Source organism: Aulonocara sp. 'chitande type north' Nkhata Bay, linkage group LG6 (genome assembly GCF_057382095.1).
Source record: "Aulonocara sp. 'chitande type north' Nkhata Bay isolate Kocher_YH1m ecotype deep benthic linkage group LG6, A_spYH_male_GT1.1, whole genome shotgun sequence".
In the NCBI taxonomy this organism is placed as follows: domain Eukaryota; kingdom Metazoa; phylum Chordata; class Actinopteri; order Cichliformes; family Cichlidae; genus Aulonocara; species Aulonocara sp. 'chitande type north' Nkhata Bay.
The window spans coordinates 22,757,090-22,776,933 of NC_141349.1; the positions used below are offsets into that span (position 1 = coordinate 22,757,090).

At 38.0% G+C, this 19,844-nt stretch overlaps 1 protein-coding gene across 1 annotated transcript in view; it reads left to right on the top strand.

Annotated features, from left to right (window-relative positions):
* Positions 1 to 16,452, top strand: part of tacr3a (tachykinin receptor 3a) — a 29,705-nt gene extending 13,253 nt beyond the window's left edge. The window contains exons 4-5 of the mRNA XM_086295688.1: positions 11,703 to 11,899; positions 13,722 to 16,452. Of these exons, the coding sequence (XP_086151814.1) occupies positions 11,703 to 11,899; positions 13,722 to 14,055 (531 nt within the window). The 3' untranslated portion in view covers positions 14,056 to 16,452. The remainder of the gene's footprint in view (positions 1 to 11,702; positions 11,900 to 13,721) is intronic.
* Positions 16,453 to 19,844: the final 3,392 nt, after the last annotated feature.

Sequence of the window (19,844 nt, forward strand, 5' to 3'; positions counted from 1 at the left end):
CTCATTGCTGGTTTACATGGTACAGTGTGTTTATCTGAGCACATGAATGTCATGCAGGTTGAGAGTACAGTGCTCTGAGTCTCTGGTCAGAATAGATTACACAAAGGAGAGAACAGCACCAGGCTTACAAGCTAATGTTTTTATGGTACTCCAGGCAAAACATACTAAATAAATAAATATATATATTCAGCTCAGTGAGCCGAATCAATTTGAAAACTCATAAAAAAAAAATCAGCTTGGTGACTGGCACAGAAATGTAAATGAATCTGATGGAAATATTGTTGTGTCTACAGCTAAATAGACACTATAACTATAACTCATTTGAGTAAGTAAATGCAGATGGTGTCAGGGTTCCTGTTCCTAAAATGACTTCATGTTTTTTTCATGTTTTAAAGGATTGTGTCGCCTTTATGAAAGTGTTATAGACAATGTACATAGAAGATGTCAAACTGTGCATTGTGAACCCATTTTAAAGGAAACTCAACTCCAAGTTGACCTTAAATTGCTTTCAGCTCTTCATGGTATTAGTGAACAAAGCTATGGCTCATTAGCTGTGTCCCAGTTTAGTTTTACTTATTAATTCTGAGCAAATTAAATTTAATGGGTTCACAGTGGAAAGGCTTGTCAGTACGCATTGAGTTTAACTTTTTTTTGAGCATGCTGACCATGAGCTTTGCAGTCAGTTCACTGCACAATAAACATGATTAGCTCCATAAACGTGCTAAAAAATGAAAGCAAATACAAAAACATCAGGTAGAATCAGTTCAATATTTTCTGGAATCACTCACAATTTTCTTTTTCTGATTGATGCCCTCTGCGTTGTCTGCCACATGGCCATCGTGCTGGACCAAAACTAGTGTTAAAATAATCAACTGTGGCCGTCACTGTGAGAAAGAAACTGGGATTGTTTTATGTGTAAGGAAACATCAAGCACAACTTAGCTCGACTTAAGCTTTCCTAACTTTGTAACATAAAATCTAATAAATAGATACATCCAAGAATACAATTTTACTTAATTGTTGGAATTTAAAAATGAAATAATAAATGAAAACAGACCCAGGATGAATACAGTGTAAAAAATGAACTTATGTTATTTGCACTGCTCTTATTTCAATCATTAGTCTGCAAACTGCTGTTATTTACAGTTACAGTTGTGTATGTGGAGACTGAGGTTAAATAATATGTGACTGATTCGACATAACAAGTTATGTTATGATAAGTAAAATAAAATAAAAGCTTTTTTCTAAATGTTACACCAAATAAATGTCCCTCTAACTTCTTAGACGAACGAGCAAGTAAAAACATCCTGTTGTCAGAGCTTTTCAGTCATATCAGCTCACTTTGACCACAGTGAAACAGAATTCTAACTATAGCCAAAGATAACTAGAGTAAATATAAAATCGATTTTTAAAAAATGATAATTTCATTTGTTAAGGAGAAAAACCTTCCTGTATGAAAAAGTATTTGCCCCTTAAACCATATAAATGACTGTGCAAAGCTTGGCAGCTTATTGCATTTAGCCTATTTCACTTTCTTAGACAGCATCTAATTAAGTGATTTCTTAAATCAACAGGTCTGGCCTGAGCCTGGCTAGTGAAAGTGGATTCAGCTTTCCAAATATAATGTTGTTAATCACAGTTAATTCATGATTTAATAACAGAGGTCAATTAATTTCGTCACATAATGCCAGGCAGGTTTGGAAAGCTTTTTTTCCTTAGTAAAAAAAAAAAAAAATCCTCATTTACAAAGTACCTTTTGCATTTTCTTGGGTTAACTTTGTCTGTAATACCAAATTTTATTTGGTGATCTGAAACATGTAGGTGTGACAAATATGAAAAAAAGCAAAGAAAAAAAGAAAGAAATCATGAAGGGGAAATACAAATTTAAAACGTTATTTTCAGACAGGCCAGGGAAAAAATTCAAGCCAATTTATGGCCCTTAATATTTGTTTTGTAATTAGAGTGAAAAAAGTATGTGTCAGGGCTGGTCTACTGTGCGACTGGGAAGTTGCAAGCCTGTAACCATGTTTCTGTCATTTTGCTCATAAACCAACAACACAGATTGAATTAATTTTGTTTGTTTGTTATACAGTCTGCAGATTTAATGTAATCTTACAATTAATCAGGCTTAATCTGAGAGAATGTTTCAGTGCAAAAAGAAATTATAGTGACATCTTACTACAAAGATCATAACGTAAGCATGTATGTCTTTTCCCTGTTTTGTCCAAGACGTTTCACTGAATCTGGATGAGACTGATTAAGTAAACTACCACAGGAACTATGTGTAGTAGCTTATCTCAGAAAGGAAAAAAAACGTTATTTTCCTTGTTGTTATTGGTAACACTTTCCTCTTTACTCAGAAAAAAAATTCTTATTACTTACATATATTACTTATAAATTTATATTAATTGACAAAAAACCCCGGTAACGGTTCACATCCATGAACATAGATTCCTTTTTCATCATAATTTCACAAACAGCAGGGTGTTATAGTACCGTACAGACAACAACGCAGCTGCTGCATCTTGCTCATTGCTGTCAACTCCTCAGCTTTTACAAGACGGTTCTTTTGCAGCGGACTAGCTCTGCAGGTTTGCTTTGGCAGAGTTTTTACACACCCATAAAGTGGAGTTGTTCCTCTGGCTGGAACTGAACCAGTGACCTTGAATGTGTAACTCAATATATCATCTTTAAAGCAGAGGTAAAAGGAGAATACCTACTACCTGATAAATTGCTCACTTACTTAAAAGTATCTAGCAAAACAATGTCCTCATCATCAGCCAAATTATACCTTCGCTTGAATGAATCTTAATACTTTGAACTGCCGAATCACGTCTTTCTTTTTCACCGCATTTCTGGAGCATCTCATGACATGATTTGCTCACATCTTTCTAATGCCAAACTGCCTTCAGTGGGTCTTCTGCCTGAGCGCCAATCAGCATGCTAATTAACATGATAAATGACAAAGCTAATATGAAAGTTGTTTGTAGGTATGATTTTTTTTCCATGTTTACAATCTAATTTGTTTGTTAGGTCAGCAAGATCTGCTATTTAGTACTAAAGACAAGGTATATCTACTAATATTAGCTCTGTAAAGCTTTGACATATAAAAAATTAGCTACATGTTAATGCTATCATCTAGAAACTTAATGTCCAAACTCAGTGAAAGAAATGTGTAACAAATATTAATTATGCTTCATGCAAAACCTGAGGGGGACCTCACATAAGTCAAATACAAGTGTATATTTTAGTCTGGACCAGAGAAACAAACTGCAATAAAAATACCTAATAAATACAGAAATGATTTGACAGTGTCTTGTTTGTTTGAACCAATCATAAAAAAGACACATTTAAACTCAGTTTTGTAATTTTTCATCCTAATAATAGATTTCCTGTGCAACAGGTCTGCGAGATGAGACAAAGCAATAAAAGAAATCTTGATTGTGTGCATCATTTCTCATCGTTGTGATGAAAAGTGGATTCACACTGCTGCATTGTTTTGAGTTAATCCATTCTTCTGCAATCACAGCACCATGGGTACTCTATTTTAAGCTCATGCCTGGGGCTGTGCATTGAAAATGTCAGTCTGACACATGAAACACTAGTGACCTGTCGCAAGACCGCTGTGCAGTCCTTTAAGGTAGTTTGTGCTCAGTTTTTCTTTCTTGGTAGAGTCTTGAGAATGATACGTGAGAAGGTAAAGATCGGTGTGGATTACATTACAAGATGAGTTATTTGTAGATATTCAGTACAGCAGTGTTAACCTGTATCGTGTGCAAGTGTAACACTAACATCAGCAATAATGAAATGTTTTAATCCCATCTGGGTTCATCCATGGCCTGAGAGAGACAGTCATACAAGCATCAGTCAGTGTGGAGGGTTATGCTACAAAAGCTTTATTAAAGGTCATTAATAATACCATATAACTTTGCTGCTTTGTTTTGTTTTTTGTTTTTTTGAGTGCATGCTGAGCTTAAGGTGTGTCACACTCTTTCTTCTCGTCAGTGACTGATCAAAACAGCAATTAAATATCGGCCTCACACCTTGACAAGGACTCCAGCTGAAGCCCTCACTGCAGGCACAAATCATGGGTAGATTTCTACTCAGACCCTGTGGTACCTTGAGTCTCCCTTTCTTTTATCTACATTTTGTCTGCTCTCAAAATATCGTTTATTATTATTATTGTAATTAAATATATTATTACATTATTCTATGAATATTGTTGCTTTAAAACTTTACTGTTTATATACTAATAGTTCTCACAGCTGCTAATATCTAAACTTCATTCTAGGTCATTAGTAATCATTATTTTCTCGTTCATTTTTTCATTTTATTGAATGAGTTTCTCTGTTGCTTAATCAGTTAATCAATATTGTGTTTTATTCAAACTCACTATTTGGCGATATCTGTTCCACACGAAGCATAACTCATTTTAGTTTCATGCTCAGTAATGTGTGGTTATTTACTAGCTTAATGAAGTCCAGTGTTAGGGCAAACCCCAAGACTGTTTTGGTGGTTTACGGTCTAACTCTAAATTATTCATATCTCACTAGCTTTATTACTTTTTGGGTTTTTTCAAAAGGAACTGAGCATTAAATCAAAATGTCCCATTTTTTTTTGCACATTTCCCACTTTTCATTTTATTTAGATGTGAAATATTGTGGTAATGGAGATTTTTAAAGAAAGGTTCAGTTAGTATGTTCACTTTGGCTTAATTTTGTTTTTGCAGTTAAATTATGTATATAACCTATATATGTGATATAAATATATATGAATTGAATGTTGGTGCTGGACTGTGTGCTACATTTGATTCCCACTCTGTGCTCCTCAGGCTGATTTCCACATTGCAAGCAACATATTTTTGTGCTTTTCTTCCTCTACAAGCTTCACACCAACAGGGGACCAAGTACACGCCTGCAATACAGCATGTAATGTAATATTCAGTGAGAAAGGACCACTTTCATTTAGTCCCTTTTACATGTCTTGATATAAAATAGCTTAAAGGTTTCACAGGAATGCTACTGTACGCCAATTTAGGCTTGACTAACACAATGTTTTTAAGATGTAATACTGAATACAAACACTTGAGATTCTACTCTTAGACAAACACATGTTTGGTCAGAAGGCTTTAGTGTCATATTTGAACACACTGGGTTCCTTTTACATCCATCCAGATATTCGTCTTCTGTAGCTCATCTGCGTCTGGCTTGCAACAACCTACTCAATCAATCAATCAAAGCTTTATTCGTCACATGCAGGTTGCCCTGCAGTGAAATGGACACCCCCCCCCCCCCCCCCGACCTTACACATATAGCACAAACATTACATGGGGATACAGGTCGGAGATTGGTAGAATCAGAGAAAAAACATTGAAATGTACACTACAATGGGGAAAGTACAAGAGGAAAAAAGGAGACCCCTACTCATGCTATGCTTCCATGGGACAGCATGAGAACAGGAAACAAAAAAACTCCTCTGCACAAAAAAAGCACATAAATGTCCACAGCACAACATTGTGAAGACATGACAAGCCACAGGGGTGGGTGGGGGGTGAGGAGTAATCCGAAGCGAACACAGCAGCCGCCCTGCACAGCGCTACCATTCCAGCGTGGCACACAGACCCGCCGTGTAAACAAGCATTGAAGGCGTTGGAAAGGGAGGGGGGATGAGTGAGTGCCTATCAGTGTAAGTGTATGTGTGTGCGTGTCCATAGTTCAGCTGAGACAGTGTCCTTCGGCCTATCAGGCTAAGTAAACAGTCCTCCAGCCAATCCAGGTGTCCTTGCATGGGATGGGAAGAATAGCCGTAGCACAGTCGTTATCAGGGAGTGATTGTTCGGCTCCAGCCTTGGGCCTGCAGCTGGCGCCGTGATGGGGATCCGCAATGTTCATGTTGATTTTGTTAATTTCCATGCGAGCAGCCCAGGAGAATTTTCAGGCTGCTCTTTAACACTCCGACGCTGGTCTCTCAATCTTCCGTTGGAGAGTCGCGAGCCTCCCCATGATGGTATCAAACTTCTGTTCCATGGTGTTGTCATTCTTTTGATTCTGAGACCTCACAACTGCAGTGATCCGTTCCGCGATGTCTTCCAACTGTCGCTCAAGGGTCTCATTTTGAGCAGGCCTCTCTCTGATGTATCCCCCCATACGCTCAATGGTGTTGTTTTGAGCCTTCACAGCAGCTGTAAGCATCTCCAAGGTGTTGACCATATTACGTTCGTTGTGAGAGGTTGCGCCTCGTTCCATTGCGATTCCAGCGGGCAGCCTTGGGGGGGTTTGAACAGCCGGTTCCGTTCTACTCTGGTGTTCCTGGGAAATCTGAGATATTCCCAAACCAACCAACAGATATAACCACTCCATGTCCACTCATGTCTTCCCCAGGGCCTCCTTCAGTTAGACCAAAGCACATTGCCTAGGAGGCATCTGAGGTAAATGTTGAAACCACCTCAGTTGGTTCATTTCAATATAGAGGAGTACTATTCTGCACTCTTAGTGTGTTTGGAAATAATCTAGAATAGCATTTTACTGAGGTTAGGTTAGGTTAAGTTGGGAAAATCACTGGACAAAAAGTCTTAACTATGATTAAAAAGAAAAGTATTTTTGTCCAGCGAAGGCTAGCTCCTGTTAGCAATAATTAGCAGTTTTGGTTAGTTGTAGAAGAAAACGCTATTGAATCGCGTTAGTAAAAGATCAAGATATGGGTTAAAATGCAGTCTTCCCATTATCAAACGCTGATTTTCTTCATTAGCACAGTGAGGGGGCTTTTGAAGCCAGCATCAACCAATCAAGGTCCTGACCATGAGGATTTGATGACTTGAGTGTTGCACTGGGCTCTTCAGACAAAAGGGCCCTACAGGATAGTAACTGCAGGTGTCAGACTGTCTTTTGTAGCTGTCTCAAAAGCATTTAGTATCTTTTCTCAAGATAAACCAGAGAAAATATGTTGAGTCCAAATCTTAGACACTGATTAAATCATATTATGATTTTCCTTAGATTTTTCCTATGTTTTGTCATCTGCCTTCCTGCTACCCTGCTGTTAAAGGAAAATGATCGTACCCATAAAAACAATTTTCTTTAAATTGAACTGAATTCACTCAGTCTTTCACACACATTTCTCAATTATGTTTTGCATGGGGTAGATTTACTGCAATAAGCTGTTAGTTGTTAAGAGGCTATATCTATCTATCTATATATTTAATATAAAATAATACATATATATGCGCTTTAGATTGGATGTCAAGAGGAGTTCAAGTATTTAGGAGCCTTGATCACAAGTGCGGAAAGTGTTGAGCAGATGATTGACAACAAGCACCTCAGTTCGTCGGTGAGCGACTTGTTTGTCACGGTGACTGCAGAGCAGAGCATGAAAGCAAAGCGGGTTGGATGTGCAGCCATAAGCTGTGGATAGTGATATAAAGAATGAAATCACAGATACAAGTGGCGGAAATGAGATTCCTCTCAAGAGTGTCTGTTCTCACCCTGAGAGATAAGGTGAGGCTCAGTCACTAAGGAGCAGAGATGAGCAGCCGCTCTTCCGGATCAAAAGTAGTCATTTCAGGTGGTTTAGGCATCTATATAGAATGACTCATTCAGGCATTTCCAAGACATGCTGGTGAGATCATGTCTCTGAGATGGCATGGGCACGCCTCAGTGTTGAGCCAAGACAGCAAAAAGCAGAGGCTGGGGGGACAAAAATTTAAGGTTACTTATACTGCTATTTAATGATCTGAGAGGGAGTAAAGAATAAATACAAAGACAGAATTCAAAGGCTTAGTCTACCTGTGATACAAAGTCCACAAGTACAAATAGTTGAATGTCACTGCTTGTACAGTAGAATAACAAAACTGTATTTCTTTCTTTCTTTTTTTTGTAGGGTTAAAAATATCTTTAATCTGGAACTTAACCTGTTCCAAGCATAAATTACATATCCATGTACATGGCGAGGTAAGCCACCTTCATGTTACAGAAGCCCCAGGATTAATCCCAAGAGTCACCTGGATAAGATGAAATGCTGCTTCGTAGTGTAGGCCTCCAGTGCAGATGGATTTGTGTCTCCTCCTGGGATCAAACCAAGCACGTAGAACACAATAATATGGAACTACTGCCTCTAATTTCTCATAGTGCTAAGTGTGTTTGTTTGTTTTTTGTTGTTGTTTATGTTGTGTGTGTGTGTGTGTGTGTGTGTGTGTGTGTGTGTGTGTGTGTGTGTGTGTGTGTGTGTGTGTGTGTGTGTGTGTGTGTGTGTGTGTGTGTTTTAGATGATTTTTTTAAATACTGGTATTAGACTGAAATCCTTTTTTCTTTAGGAAAATGTGTCTTGTCTTCCTCCCCTCACCCCAAATGCTCCTCCCTGATCCTAGTTCTGCCAGCAGTTCCTTTCTGTTAAAAGGGAGTTTTTCCTTCCCACTCTTGTCAAAGTGCTTGCTTGAATATTAGACTGAATACTTTACTCTTGCAGTTGCTGCCTTTATAAGTAGCCTGGTGCTAAATTACTGCCAATACTGTGAGCTCGGTTTTAAATAATTGTTGTTACATCTTACTTATTGTTTTTGCTGGATTTCACTTAAATTTAACATGACTGTTACAAAGCATATGATTTTAGGTATGAGCCCCTGTTTGTCCTCAATTTTTCATTCTAATATTGTCTGATGTCACTTTGAATTCAAAGCTCATTTGAGTACACTGCTAGACAGAATAAGCCCTTTGTCCCCATATATTCTCTTTCCTTTCAATAACCTCCAAAACACCCAAGGTAGAGTATGTAGAAATAAACCTTTTGCACTCTAGCCATTATTTGTTTCAGTCTCTTGTGCGTCACAGAATATCCTTTTTAATATTGTTTATGGACCATAGTTGCATAAGGAAGGGACTGTGGGTTATTTTTACTGCACACAAAATGTTGACCACTGTGGACTACATTTTACTGTAAAAGCTTGAAAAACAAACTCTGTCCTATACTCATTTACCAAAAAGGTGCTTTTTTGTACTTTTGTTTGATGCCCAATGGTACAGATACCTAATCTTCAAAGAAATGCTTTATATTCTGTTCCCCCTTTAATATTATGTTTGTTAACATAATAGTTCATTATTATTATTTAAAGCATACTTCTTAAAGTAAATATTTAAGTTTGTGTGATTACGTTTTCTGGCCGTCCAAATATGGACCATTTAAACAAAATAAGAGAATTTAGCAAATGTGTCTGTCGTTCTGTTAAGTTATGAGCATGTTTAGCCTGAAGAGGAAGTGCCTGTTTGGCTTTGCCTTCCAAGGTATATTTGCAAGAAATCAAAAAGTGCAGCAAGATTTTTAACAGCTGTTCCTGTAGTGTTCACTGAAAGCATTTCAATTCAGCTCAATCGAGTTCAAGTGAATTACTTCATATATATAATTAATATAACACCAAATCACAAATGCAGCCACCTCAAGGTGTTTTATATTGTAAAGTAAAGATCCTAAAATGATACAGGGAAAACCTCAACGATCACACGACCTCCTGTGAGCAAGAAGTTGGAGACAGTGACAAGGAAAAACTTCCTTTTAACAGGAAGAAATCTCTGACAAAACCAGGCTCAGGAAGGGGCACCCATCTGCCAACTCAAACCAGTTCGAGATGAGGGGCAGAAGGCATGCTGGTAAACACAGAGAGATTGACAATGATTCTAAAAGACTGTATGTTTTAAAGATCTTTAAAGGAAGAAAATAGGTTTGAAAACTGGCTCCATAGGCAATGCAAGAAAGTCAAACACAACTAAAAGATGGACAAGAATAATAAATAAATAACAGCATAGACCATAAGATATAAATGGTAGTAGTTACCATCAGTTAACACGTTCGAAATCAAAATGGATACAAGCAATGGTTGCCACTATGTCTTGCTCTTTTATCTTCTGTCATCCTTTCAAGGCTCTGTGACACACAAACAAAATGTCCAGCCTTTTATAAATGTAGAGAGGTCCTACAAATAATCTAGTGTAAAATAAACTTTGGAGTCAAAACCTTCCCCTCAGCTTTTCCCCATAAATTACACCGCTGGAGGATTCTTTTGCTACAGATCATTGTACATGCAATGGAAACATTTATACTTACACACACAAGGTCTTTTATTGGTCTTTTGACTTGTTTAAGTTGTATTATATCTTTTGGGTATCATCCTTCATTTAATGTAGACACTGTCATTAAATAAAACAGCAACTAAGTGTTTCAACCCTGTTCAGCAGCCACCTAGTAAGGTTTACCACATAGTTTGTATTATGCCATAAACTTCTTTTTAAAACATATACTCAAAACAAAGGGTTCCAAGACTTTGTTTAGATTTCAGGGAGGACTCCGACATGTCTGTTTTGTATCTGCAAAGCTTTCTGCTCATGGTGCCTCTCTAGCCTCTCTCTGAAGAAACAAAGTATTGGAGATTTTGTTCCTGGTAACCACCCAGATACAATCCACTGCAGTTCAGAATTGCCTGAACTGCCATCAGTCAGGCAAAAAAGTAGGTTTTCCTCTGACTTGATTTTTATTAACCTTTATTTTTCAATAAATGTAGCGTGTTTAAAATGGGCATATTGATATGGTTTGATTCAATTCTTAAATGGTTCCAAATGCAGGATGTCGCAAAAGTGGAAAGGCATGCAGTTAACAAAGGGAATTTAATAAACTTACAAAAGATAAAACAGTGCATTCATACCGAAGCTTTAGGTAAAATGAAAAAACAAAACAAAAACAATAGCTCAATGATCTGAAGTTATCTGGAAAAAAGACAGGACAAACACACAAAGAAGCGCAATTACCAAAATAAAACAACAAGTAGAAACAAGGAAGGCAAGGGAAGTAACACATCAACAAAACAGAGATAGATAAAAGAGAAAAGAAAAACTGGAATGCTGGGGGAAATATAAACATGCTAAAACACTTGACTGATACAGAATCCTAGATGCTCAGTGGTCCTGGGTCTTCTTTCTCATTTGTTTAAATTTTTGTGATGCTCCAAATGTTTTCAGTTTGTGAAAGAATTGAACTGCAGGCAAGGCAGTTCAGCACCTGGACTGTTCTTCTATGAAGTTGTGCTGTTATTCTGAAACCTATAAATACCTCTCAGCATTGATGGTGCCTATTAAGCCGTCAATTCCATTACGACTTTTGAACTGAATGGTCATAACGAGTCTCTTGTTTTTAGTCTGGAGGATGCAGAGTCTATTTTTCAAAAAAGAAGAAGAAGAAAATTATGATTTGTTTGACCACAGACTCACAGACAGTGTTCTTGAGTCCATGTAATGATCTTCATGACAGATTTCTCCAGATTTTCTTCAAATGTCATTCAATTCAAAATGATTTTATGAAATGTTTCAGTTGAAAAAATTCTGAATTACATTATCATTGTTATTATTATTATTATTAGCATTACTCCATTTCCATGTATAAAAAGCAGAAGTAAGGCCAATTAAGGAATTGTTATTGCCTCAGTCTGATCCAGGGACATTTAACGTTAATTTTAGCATCTCTTTTCCCATAACAGAGTTGGCAGAAGAGTTATTTTTGGTACTAATTATTTGGTGTTTCACGTATTTGTGTGATAGTCCTATTACAGCATTACAGTAATAAAAGTATAATTTGCCTGCTTTTGGACTGAAGTTATGTGCACCGTATTCTTCTTTCAAATGATTGTCATTTATCTATGCTTTTCATCATTTTGCACTCTCTCTGTTTCAGGTGGTTAAGATGATGATTGTTGTAGTGGTGACGTTTGCCCTCTGCTGGCTGCCATACCATGTTTACTTCATTGCAACAGGTCTCAACAAGTTTCTGAGCAAATGGAAGTACATCCAGCAGGTATACCTGTCGATCATGTGGCTTGCAATGAGTTCCACTATGTACAACCCCATCATCTACTGCTGCCTCAACAGCAGGTGGGTAACAACAGTGTTGCTAATTTAGCATTGCTACTTAACGAGACAACAAATGTGCAACTAATTTTGCAAAGGCACCTGATGCATGAGGGAATTCATTCAAGGTCTTTTACACCTGTATTACATAATGATTTGATTTTTCAATATATTTTTTGGCATTTTAACTTTATTGGCTTTATTGGATAGACACAGCGAAGACTGACAGGAAAGCGGAGGGAAAGACAGAGGGGAAGGCATGCAGCAAGAGGCCACGGGTCGGACTCAAACTCGGGGTGGCCGCTTTAAGGCACGCGGCATATGGTCACCTGCTCATCCGACTGAGCTAAACTGGCGCCCATAATGATTGTTGTTTATATTGAGATGAAAGCAGTTAAGGGATTGTCATTCCCTCAGTGCATTTGTATGATGACTAGGAAGGCCTACAGTGTTATCTAATGTTAGCTATGCAAAGTAAGCTTCTCTATCCAAGAAGTATCATAAGCTACTTATCATAAAGAAGTCAGCTAATGCTTAACTGTTAGCTAACTCAAGTAGCTGTGTTTCAGTAGTAATATATCAGTTGCAATACTATTGCCTGGGGGAATGCTACCTCCAAAATAACATTTGCTATGCTAGCCACACTTGGTCAACAATGCAGAACAGACAACTACGTTGCAGCTTCACATCTAGCATCCCTACTAATAATGACAGACACCACTTCACTTCCCACTAAAGGCAAAGGTGAAAATGAAGACATGACCCTGTGTCTGTGTCGATAAGATACAGAGCGTACTCATAATATGTGTCTTGAAACTCATCAGAATTGCCCTTGAATCTTAAGCCAACTGCAGACACTGTCCTAAGGTGCTTCAACACTGACTGGCCTCTCAGACAACCTTGTCCTGCATTTACCCAGTGTGAGCCTTGGCATTCTAGACACATAACTTGGGGCAAGCAACTCATCAGTGTAGATTGGTGGGTGATGATGTGTTTGTCGGATCTTCTCATCACTGATGACCATGATCCACTTGTGGCCACATTGAGTCGTGGCCACAGGCCTCAAGAGCAGCTTCGGCAAGTGATAGGTCATTGGGTACCTGAGGGTTGGACTAGAGGATGTTTGTGTTACCACCACTCAGTCCAGGCTTGGGACAGTTATAGTTCTCAGGTACAAATTCAGTGGCCTCATTACTCTCTTCACCAAGGAGAAAAATGACCTTCTTGGTAGTTTTCTCAGAGGCTCTTTGGAGCAGCTGTCTCCACAACCCCTACCACTCAAATGACAGGGTATTTAAATCTGCACAGCACATATACTGATGCTGATACTAGTTTCTCCCAGTCAAAAGTGGAGATACTTTCAAGTGCCAGAAACAGAAACAGTTGTCTCAACGGTGCCACCACTCTGCCAAAGATGAATTCAAAAATGAAAAATAGACCAAAAAGGCATTTCTATAAAAGGTTTTGGTGACTTCAGAGAGTGATAGCATTCTCCAGATGGATGGATGAGTGGATGATACAGAGCCAGCTGTTCTGCACCTCACTATGCAGAAAAACAATTTCCTTCATGCATTGCAGACCAGCCTGCCACCATGGTCACTGAGAATAGAACATTCAAAACACAGAGACACAAATTGGCTTATGAGAACAACAATAACCAAGTGATACAGAAAGCAGTTTGCTGTATGCCTTCCTCACCTCATACGGTGGTTCATTTACAAGCCAAGGAGGGGAACACTTGCTTTTTCAATTAGAAGAAATTATGCAAGATTTAACAGAAATAAAGGCCAATTAAATGACAAATGAACTCATTTTTTTGTCATGTGTTTTTCTCTCACTACAACAGGTTTCGAGCAGGCTTCAAGCAAGCATTTCGTTGGTGCCCTTTTATTAAGGTGTCCAGCTACGACGAGCTGGAACTACGCTCTACACGGCTAACCCAAACACGCCAGAGCAGTATGTACACACTGACACGGATGGATAACACCATGGTGGTAGTTTATGACCCTGCTGAAGGTGATGGCAGCGCTGTAGGTGGCACCGGAAGGAAGCATTCCCTGCCTGGTAGGAAGAGAAGCTACGTCACTTCTCGGCACACAGAGATTGCTGGTTGCAGCGACACCGCTGTGAAAACACAAAATGGAAGCGCTCCCAGCGCTCAGCCTGAAGAATTCCCTTGAACATGAGCATTTCCAGATGTGTGTGTACACAAAACATTTCCATGTGTAAAGCTTTATACGCATGCATTCTTACACCGCAGATGTACAAAAAAGTGCGCACGGTGCTTGGTTAGCTTAGAAATAGAAATACTGAGAGCAAAAAGTTTAACTCTTGTTCATTCAAGTTCACCCTTTGATACAAATCACTGTAAGAAGCATTTAAACACAGCCATCTGTCCTACAGCTCATTCAGTTGATGATAAAATTATTCAGTTCTGATGGAGATCAGATCAAAAGCCTGTTTTTTATTTCACCCCATAACAGCTGTGAACTTCACAAAGGATGGGCGTTAATGGCTTCAGGAGAAGCCATGAACGAGTGGCTGCAGAGAGTCACCAGCGGAACAGCTGCTGATGGAATTCTTTCTAGCACTACATGGCTCTGTGTGTAACTCTTGGTTATGCAACTGTTTCCTGGTGACCTACAATAAGCCAGAGGAGAAATCCAGTTCATTTCCACCATGTCAATAAACAGGCAGCTCAATGAGCTTACTGAACGCAAACTAGCCATCTAGGAGCTAGGGCGTCATTGTTTTATTTATATTTTTCAGTCAAGTGAAAGGAAAACAATACAGGAAGTTGCATGGTGACGTGCAATATATAAGGATAGCGTTGTTCCGCTACCGGTGCCACTGCTGTTTTAACGCTGTTTCCCTGTGTTGCATGGAAATTGTTGCTTGTGTGAACATCAAGTGCTGAGATGGCACCAGGCAGTACGACAACCTCTGTTGTGTTGAATTTACAGTTTACAGTGGAAGCATACTGTGGCAGATCCTCAATGACTCAGCATTCATCAAGTCTCAGACGTGAAAATTTTCATATTTTTGGTCTATTCATAGATTTTGCTGTTAAGAGATTAGATTTGTCACTTGTTTTGGTAATCAAGCATAATCATAGTTTTGGTTTCCTATTGAACATACCGAGCTTTGGAATAAAAAAAAAAGATTTTGTGATCAAAGCTAAATACAGTTTTGGTATTTTGTCATTTATATTCCATGTTGATTAACACATAGCGAACAGATATTCAGCTGTCACATAGTATAGAAAAAAAAAACCAACTTTTTTTTTTTGTAAATCAACCAGAAGGTACAGCCATACAAACACAACACAAATGTCCTTAATTATCCTAAAGAGATTTGAATGTTAATAGACTCATGAAAGTATTTTCAAAGAATGTGAAAACATATATGCTGTGCATTTTAGTGTTTTGCATTTTTAAGTTGTCCAATCATTTTTATTGAGGTTGGTTAAATATTGAGACGTATTAATCAAAGTATTTTGCTGTTTCTGTGTGTAAATAATGTGTTTGTTTGAATGTACAGCACGGTGTGTGCCTCTCTCTGTTCAGCGGTGACTAAATTGTTTGTTGTGTCTTTAAAGTTTCTTTCAGCATGGGTCTCTTTCTTTCTTCTTGGTGTAAAAGCAGTATACTATATTTTAAACACTTAATTATTATTCCTGGTAAATGTCAAGTAATTTGTTAATATGAGAATGAATAACTTTCTAATTCGATATCACATTTCTTATATAAAGGCCTCCAAAAGATTTCTCATTGCTCTGCTCTGTGAGTACTAATATATTTGCTTGTAGCTTTATTGTATATTGATCTTCTTCGTCGCATTATGAGTGTTTACAAGTGACAGAATATGCTTATGATGAAATGTAGCTGTGACTTATTGCAATTTTTAAAAAGACGTTAAATGTAAAAAAAAAAAAAAAACCACTACAAAAGATAGCCAGAAAACTTTTCAGTATTACTGTTCGTTTATACAAAAGATTATTACTGTGCTGTGCTGCATCCAAGAATAATGTTTTGTGCAGTTTGCTTTGCCACATACAGTACATTGCAACATTTGATTTTGCAGTTACAAGATTGTTTGCGCTTTATTACTCATCTTGCGTTATCTTTTCATTATTGTGATGAATTTCTGTGTCGACGTAAGCCCGAGTGTTTCAATAATTTAAACATGTCCTTTTGTAAAAAATTAGCTTACTCAGTTTTGAGAAGTGGGCTACCACCTTTGCACAAAAAATAAACGAGAAACAATGTACTTGCTGGCAATCAGAGATTAAAAAACACGTCAAACTATATTTGATGTATGCATGTGTAATGCTAAACATTACTCTCTGCAGACATAATCGCTGCACAGCCAGAGCGTTGGCACAGCACAGACCTTAATTCTACTCTCTGTCATTATGTCAGTTTTGGTGCCTGCAGCTACTAAACAATAATTCACATCTATTTTGTGGTTTAGCAGCTTCTGTCTGATGATGAAATCCAGTGCAAAGATCAGTCCCTATGAAAGGAAAAATCGACAGCACAATGTTACAGATTTTAACATTAAATTCAACTTTAATAAACAGCCAGTGTGTGTTGTGTCCTCTGTCTTGTTATATAGAAGTGTTTAACAAACCAGACAAATTTATTACAGTGGGGGGGAAAGGGGGTTCAGTGCCAGGTACTCATCTGCCTTCTATCTCTCAAGGGGACCATTCAAAGCTGTTGATGCAATTTTTCAAAATGATATAAACCTATAAATGGGTCTACAAACTGCCTTCATGACAGATATCACAGGGGAGTAAATGTGATAGGCCTTGTGGGCGTAGTAAAGTCTGTATGAGTTTGGCTAAAGGGGAAAAAAAAATAACAGTATTAAGGCAACTTGAAGGTGACAAAAAAACAGCTTTGAGGTAGCTTATTGAGTTTTCACAGGGAGCTGGCTAATAGTGTTTAGCTGTTTTGAGAATGAGTAAATGAAATTCTATCTGCTGCTGTCTCAATCCCCTAAAATTTTCAGTTACAAGCTGTGCCGCTTGGATATGTTTCATCTCTCTGCCGCCTCAAAGCATCATTACCGCATGGCTTGTCTAATCTAAAAAATGCTTTGAAATTTATGTGCTTAGCAGGAGCTTTTAGCTTCCGGTTGTTTTGTCATCAAAGCAGAACATTTGAGATAACTTTCCTTGATTATTTCTTTCTTGTTACTTAGTCTTCAGTATTTCGGCTGCAGCATTTGATGCGACGATCAGCAGTCAAGTAAAAAGAAAAACCTGTCTACATGAAAAGTGAGTTAAACTCATCAGACAGCTGATACTTTTTTTGTCTGTGGTGGTATCTCTCTGTTGATCGGATCATAATCTCACAGTTTAAAAACAGGAGTTTTTTTTTTTTTTTTTACATCGTAGGCAGGGAGTGCAAACAAACGATCATCTGGAGATGAAGCAGATTACAAAGGCTGAAAGAGACAGTGGGTACAACAAGACTTTAATGACTGATAGTAGTACAACATGTAAATATCTGGGGGTGTAGTTTGTCCTTTTCAGAGGATAGCATGATAATTAGGACCAGCAGGGAAACATCCTCACAGTGTTCATGCAAATCTGCAGTAAATCTAATGCTCCTTAAAAATACACTCTATCACATTTAACTCCATCAAGGAATGATTTTTAGACCCAAATCTTTCAATTTACAACCTAAATATTTGCATTTGTGTCAGAACACAGAGCTGAAACATGAAATACTGCAAAGCACTGAATCTTGAGTCAATACATATTAGGGTGATACAGCAGGTACAAGCATGGATCTGCAACACTAAATAAGGAAATTGCTGTGCAGTAGTCCATGTCTAGTGCATTCGGTTTAGGAGTGCTGGTCTGCTGGTCTGTGTCAGATCGTTTGGCAGGTCATTCCTTTTTTTGCAGTGTGGCATCTTACCCACCAGTGTGGTATAAAGCTTCCTATCAAAGTGGACATTTAATGCACAATAACTTATTTGCCTTCCTGTGTTGAAGAAAATATATTTTTAATTGCTCTGGAAACTGATTTTAATGTTGCTAAAACACTGAATGATTCTGTTTCAGTGACTGCAATTAATGTTGCTTTTATGGCAGCAGAGAACACTCAAACCCTTTTTGCCCCACCTTGCAAGAAGGCTAGCAAATGATGTGTGAAAAATGCAGTCCTATAAGCACACAGTTGTGCTTATCAGCGTTAATATCTTGCTCCCCACAAAGAATCCAATGCTTCTCAAGATGAAAGAAAGTCATGAAAAAAAAATTGCACATATCCGTTGGGCAGTTCAAAACATTTTGCTCATACTCCCAGTCTGAAGGAATAAACCTACATTGTTGGGCCCACAATGTAACTCACACGAAATGTGCTAAAAACAATGCACACTTCTTACAATCTATTTTTAAAATCTTGCAAATATTTTAATATTTGCTTAAATATTCTGACTTGTGACTGCAGAACAAAATAATTTACACTCAATATCCTTATCATGGCATGCTGCAGCAATTTTCTTTATTTGACAAATGTGTGGAAAAAGTTTTTCAGCACTTTCTTAATTAGCCTGATTGAAAACAGCCGGGGGTGACAGGCTAATTTCTGGGCTGTCTGAAGATTGCCGCATTTGCCTTTTGTTACATTTTGACACTCCGCAGTAGGCAAACAGAGGCATAAACAGTGTGATGTTTAAACTCTGCAGGCATCTACCTACCTACCTTAGTTTCCTAGTTCTGTTTCACTTACACTTTAAAGGCTATGTGGCACTTTAACAATACAATTTTAAATGCTATTACGACACCCCAAAAGTGCATCCAAATTGAACGCTTTCATCCCACATTAATGGATTAACAGATAACCAAGTGGTGGAGGATTTTTGGAAAAATAGTCATTTCCAGAACATTTGACTCATTTGATTCACTCTCTCCTTAAATAGCCCCAAAACACAGACGGGATGTAATGCAAATATAGATAAAATAAAATGGACAAAAATACTTTTGACTTTAAACAGATCAAGCTTTTAATAACGGTACAATAAATAATTTTTCCCACAACTGGCAAGGCTCAAAAGTCAGCCCTGTGACTTTTCATTTGTCTAGGGTTTAGAAAACTGAAAAAGATTTTGATCCTGATCCTGTCAGACATAATTAATAGCTGAATGAATAGATTGGGTTCTATGAAGCTAAAGGGATAAACTTAGCAAAGACTCCAACACACAGCAACCAGCAACAAACACAAACATTAGCTTGTTTTCATTTTGTAAAACCTGCATTATACTTCTTAATGGTGCCCTGTGTGGGTTTCTGGCAACTTAATCATGTAAGCTTTACCTTTTGTGCACCCTGTCCACCTTCTTTTTCTAACATAAGTTTAAATTACCTGTGTTTTAAATGATGACAAATGGCATTTGGTAGGTGGTCATTAGGGTTCTGTTTTGCAGATCTCTGTCAAATTGTTTACAGTTTGCTCTCATAGAAAATATATCTCACCCCAGGATTGCCATTCTGTCCTATGTAAGTGGCAGGGTTGACATACAGGCCACTGTAATATTAGCTGGCAAGAGTTAAATGCTTAGACTGATTCTAAAAAATGCAATACAGTCCTCAAACATGGGTCCGAACCAAGAAGGGATCATTAAATTTTTAGGATGTTGTTGCTGCAGATTTGTCAGCTGTGCATTCATGATGCAAATCTGTTCCATCACATCTCAAAGGGGCTAAACTGGATTTAAATCTGGTGGGTGTGGAGACCATTACAGTAAAACAAACTCATTGTCATGTTCGTGAAACCAACTTTAGATGATCTGAGCTTTGTGACGTGGAACAGATGGAAAATAGGTACACTGTGGTCATAAAGAGATGGAAATGATCAGGAATGATTCTCTTGTGGGCTCAGTTGGTTCTAACGGAGCTGAGGAAATAGTTCTGACATCATTACGTCACTGCCACCATCAGCCTGAACCACCA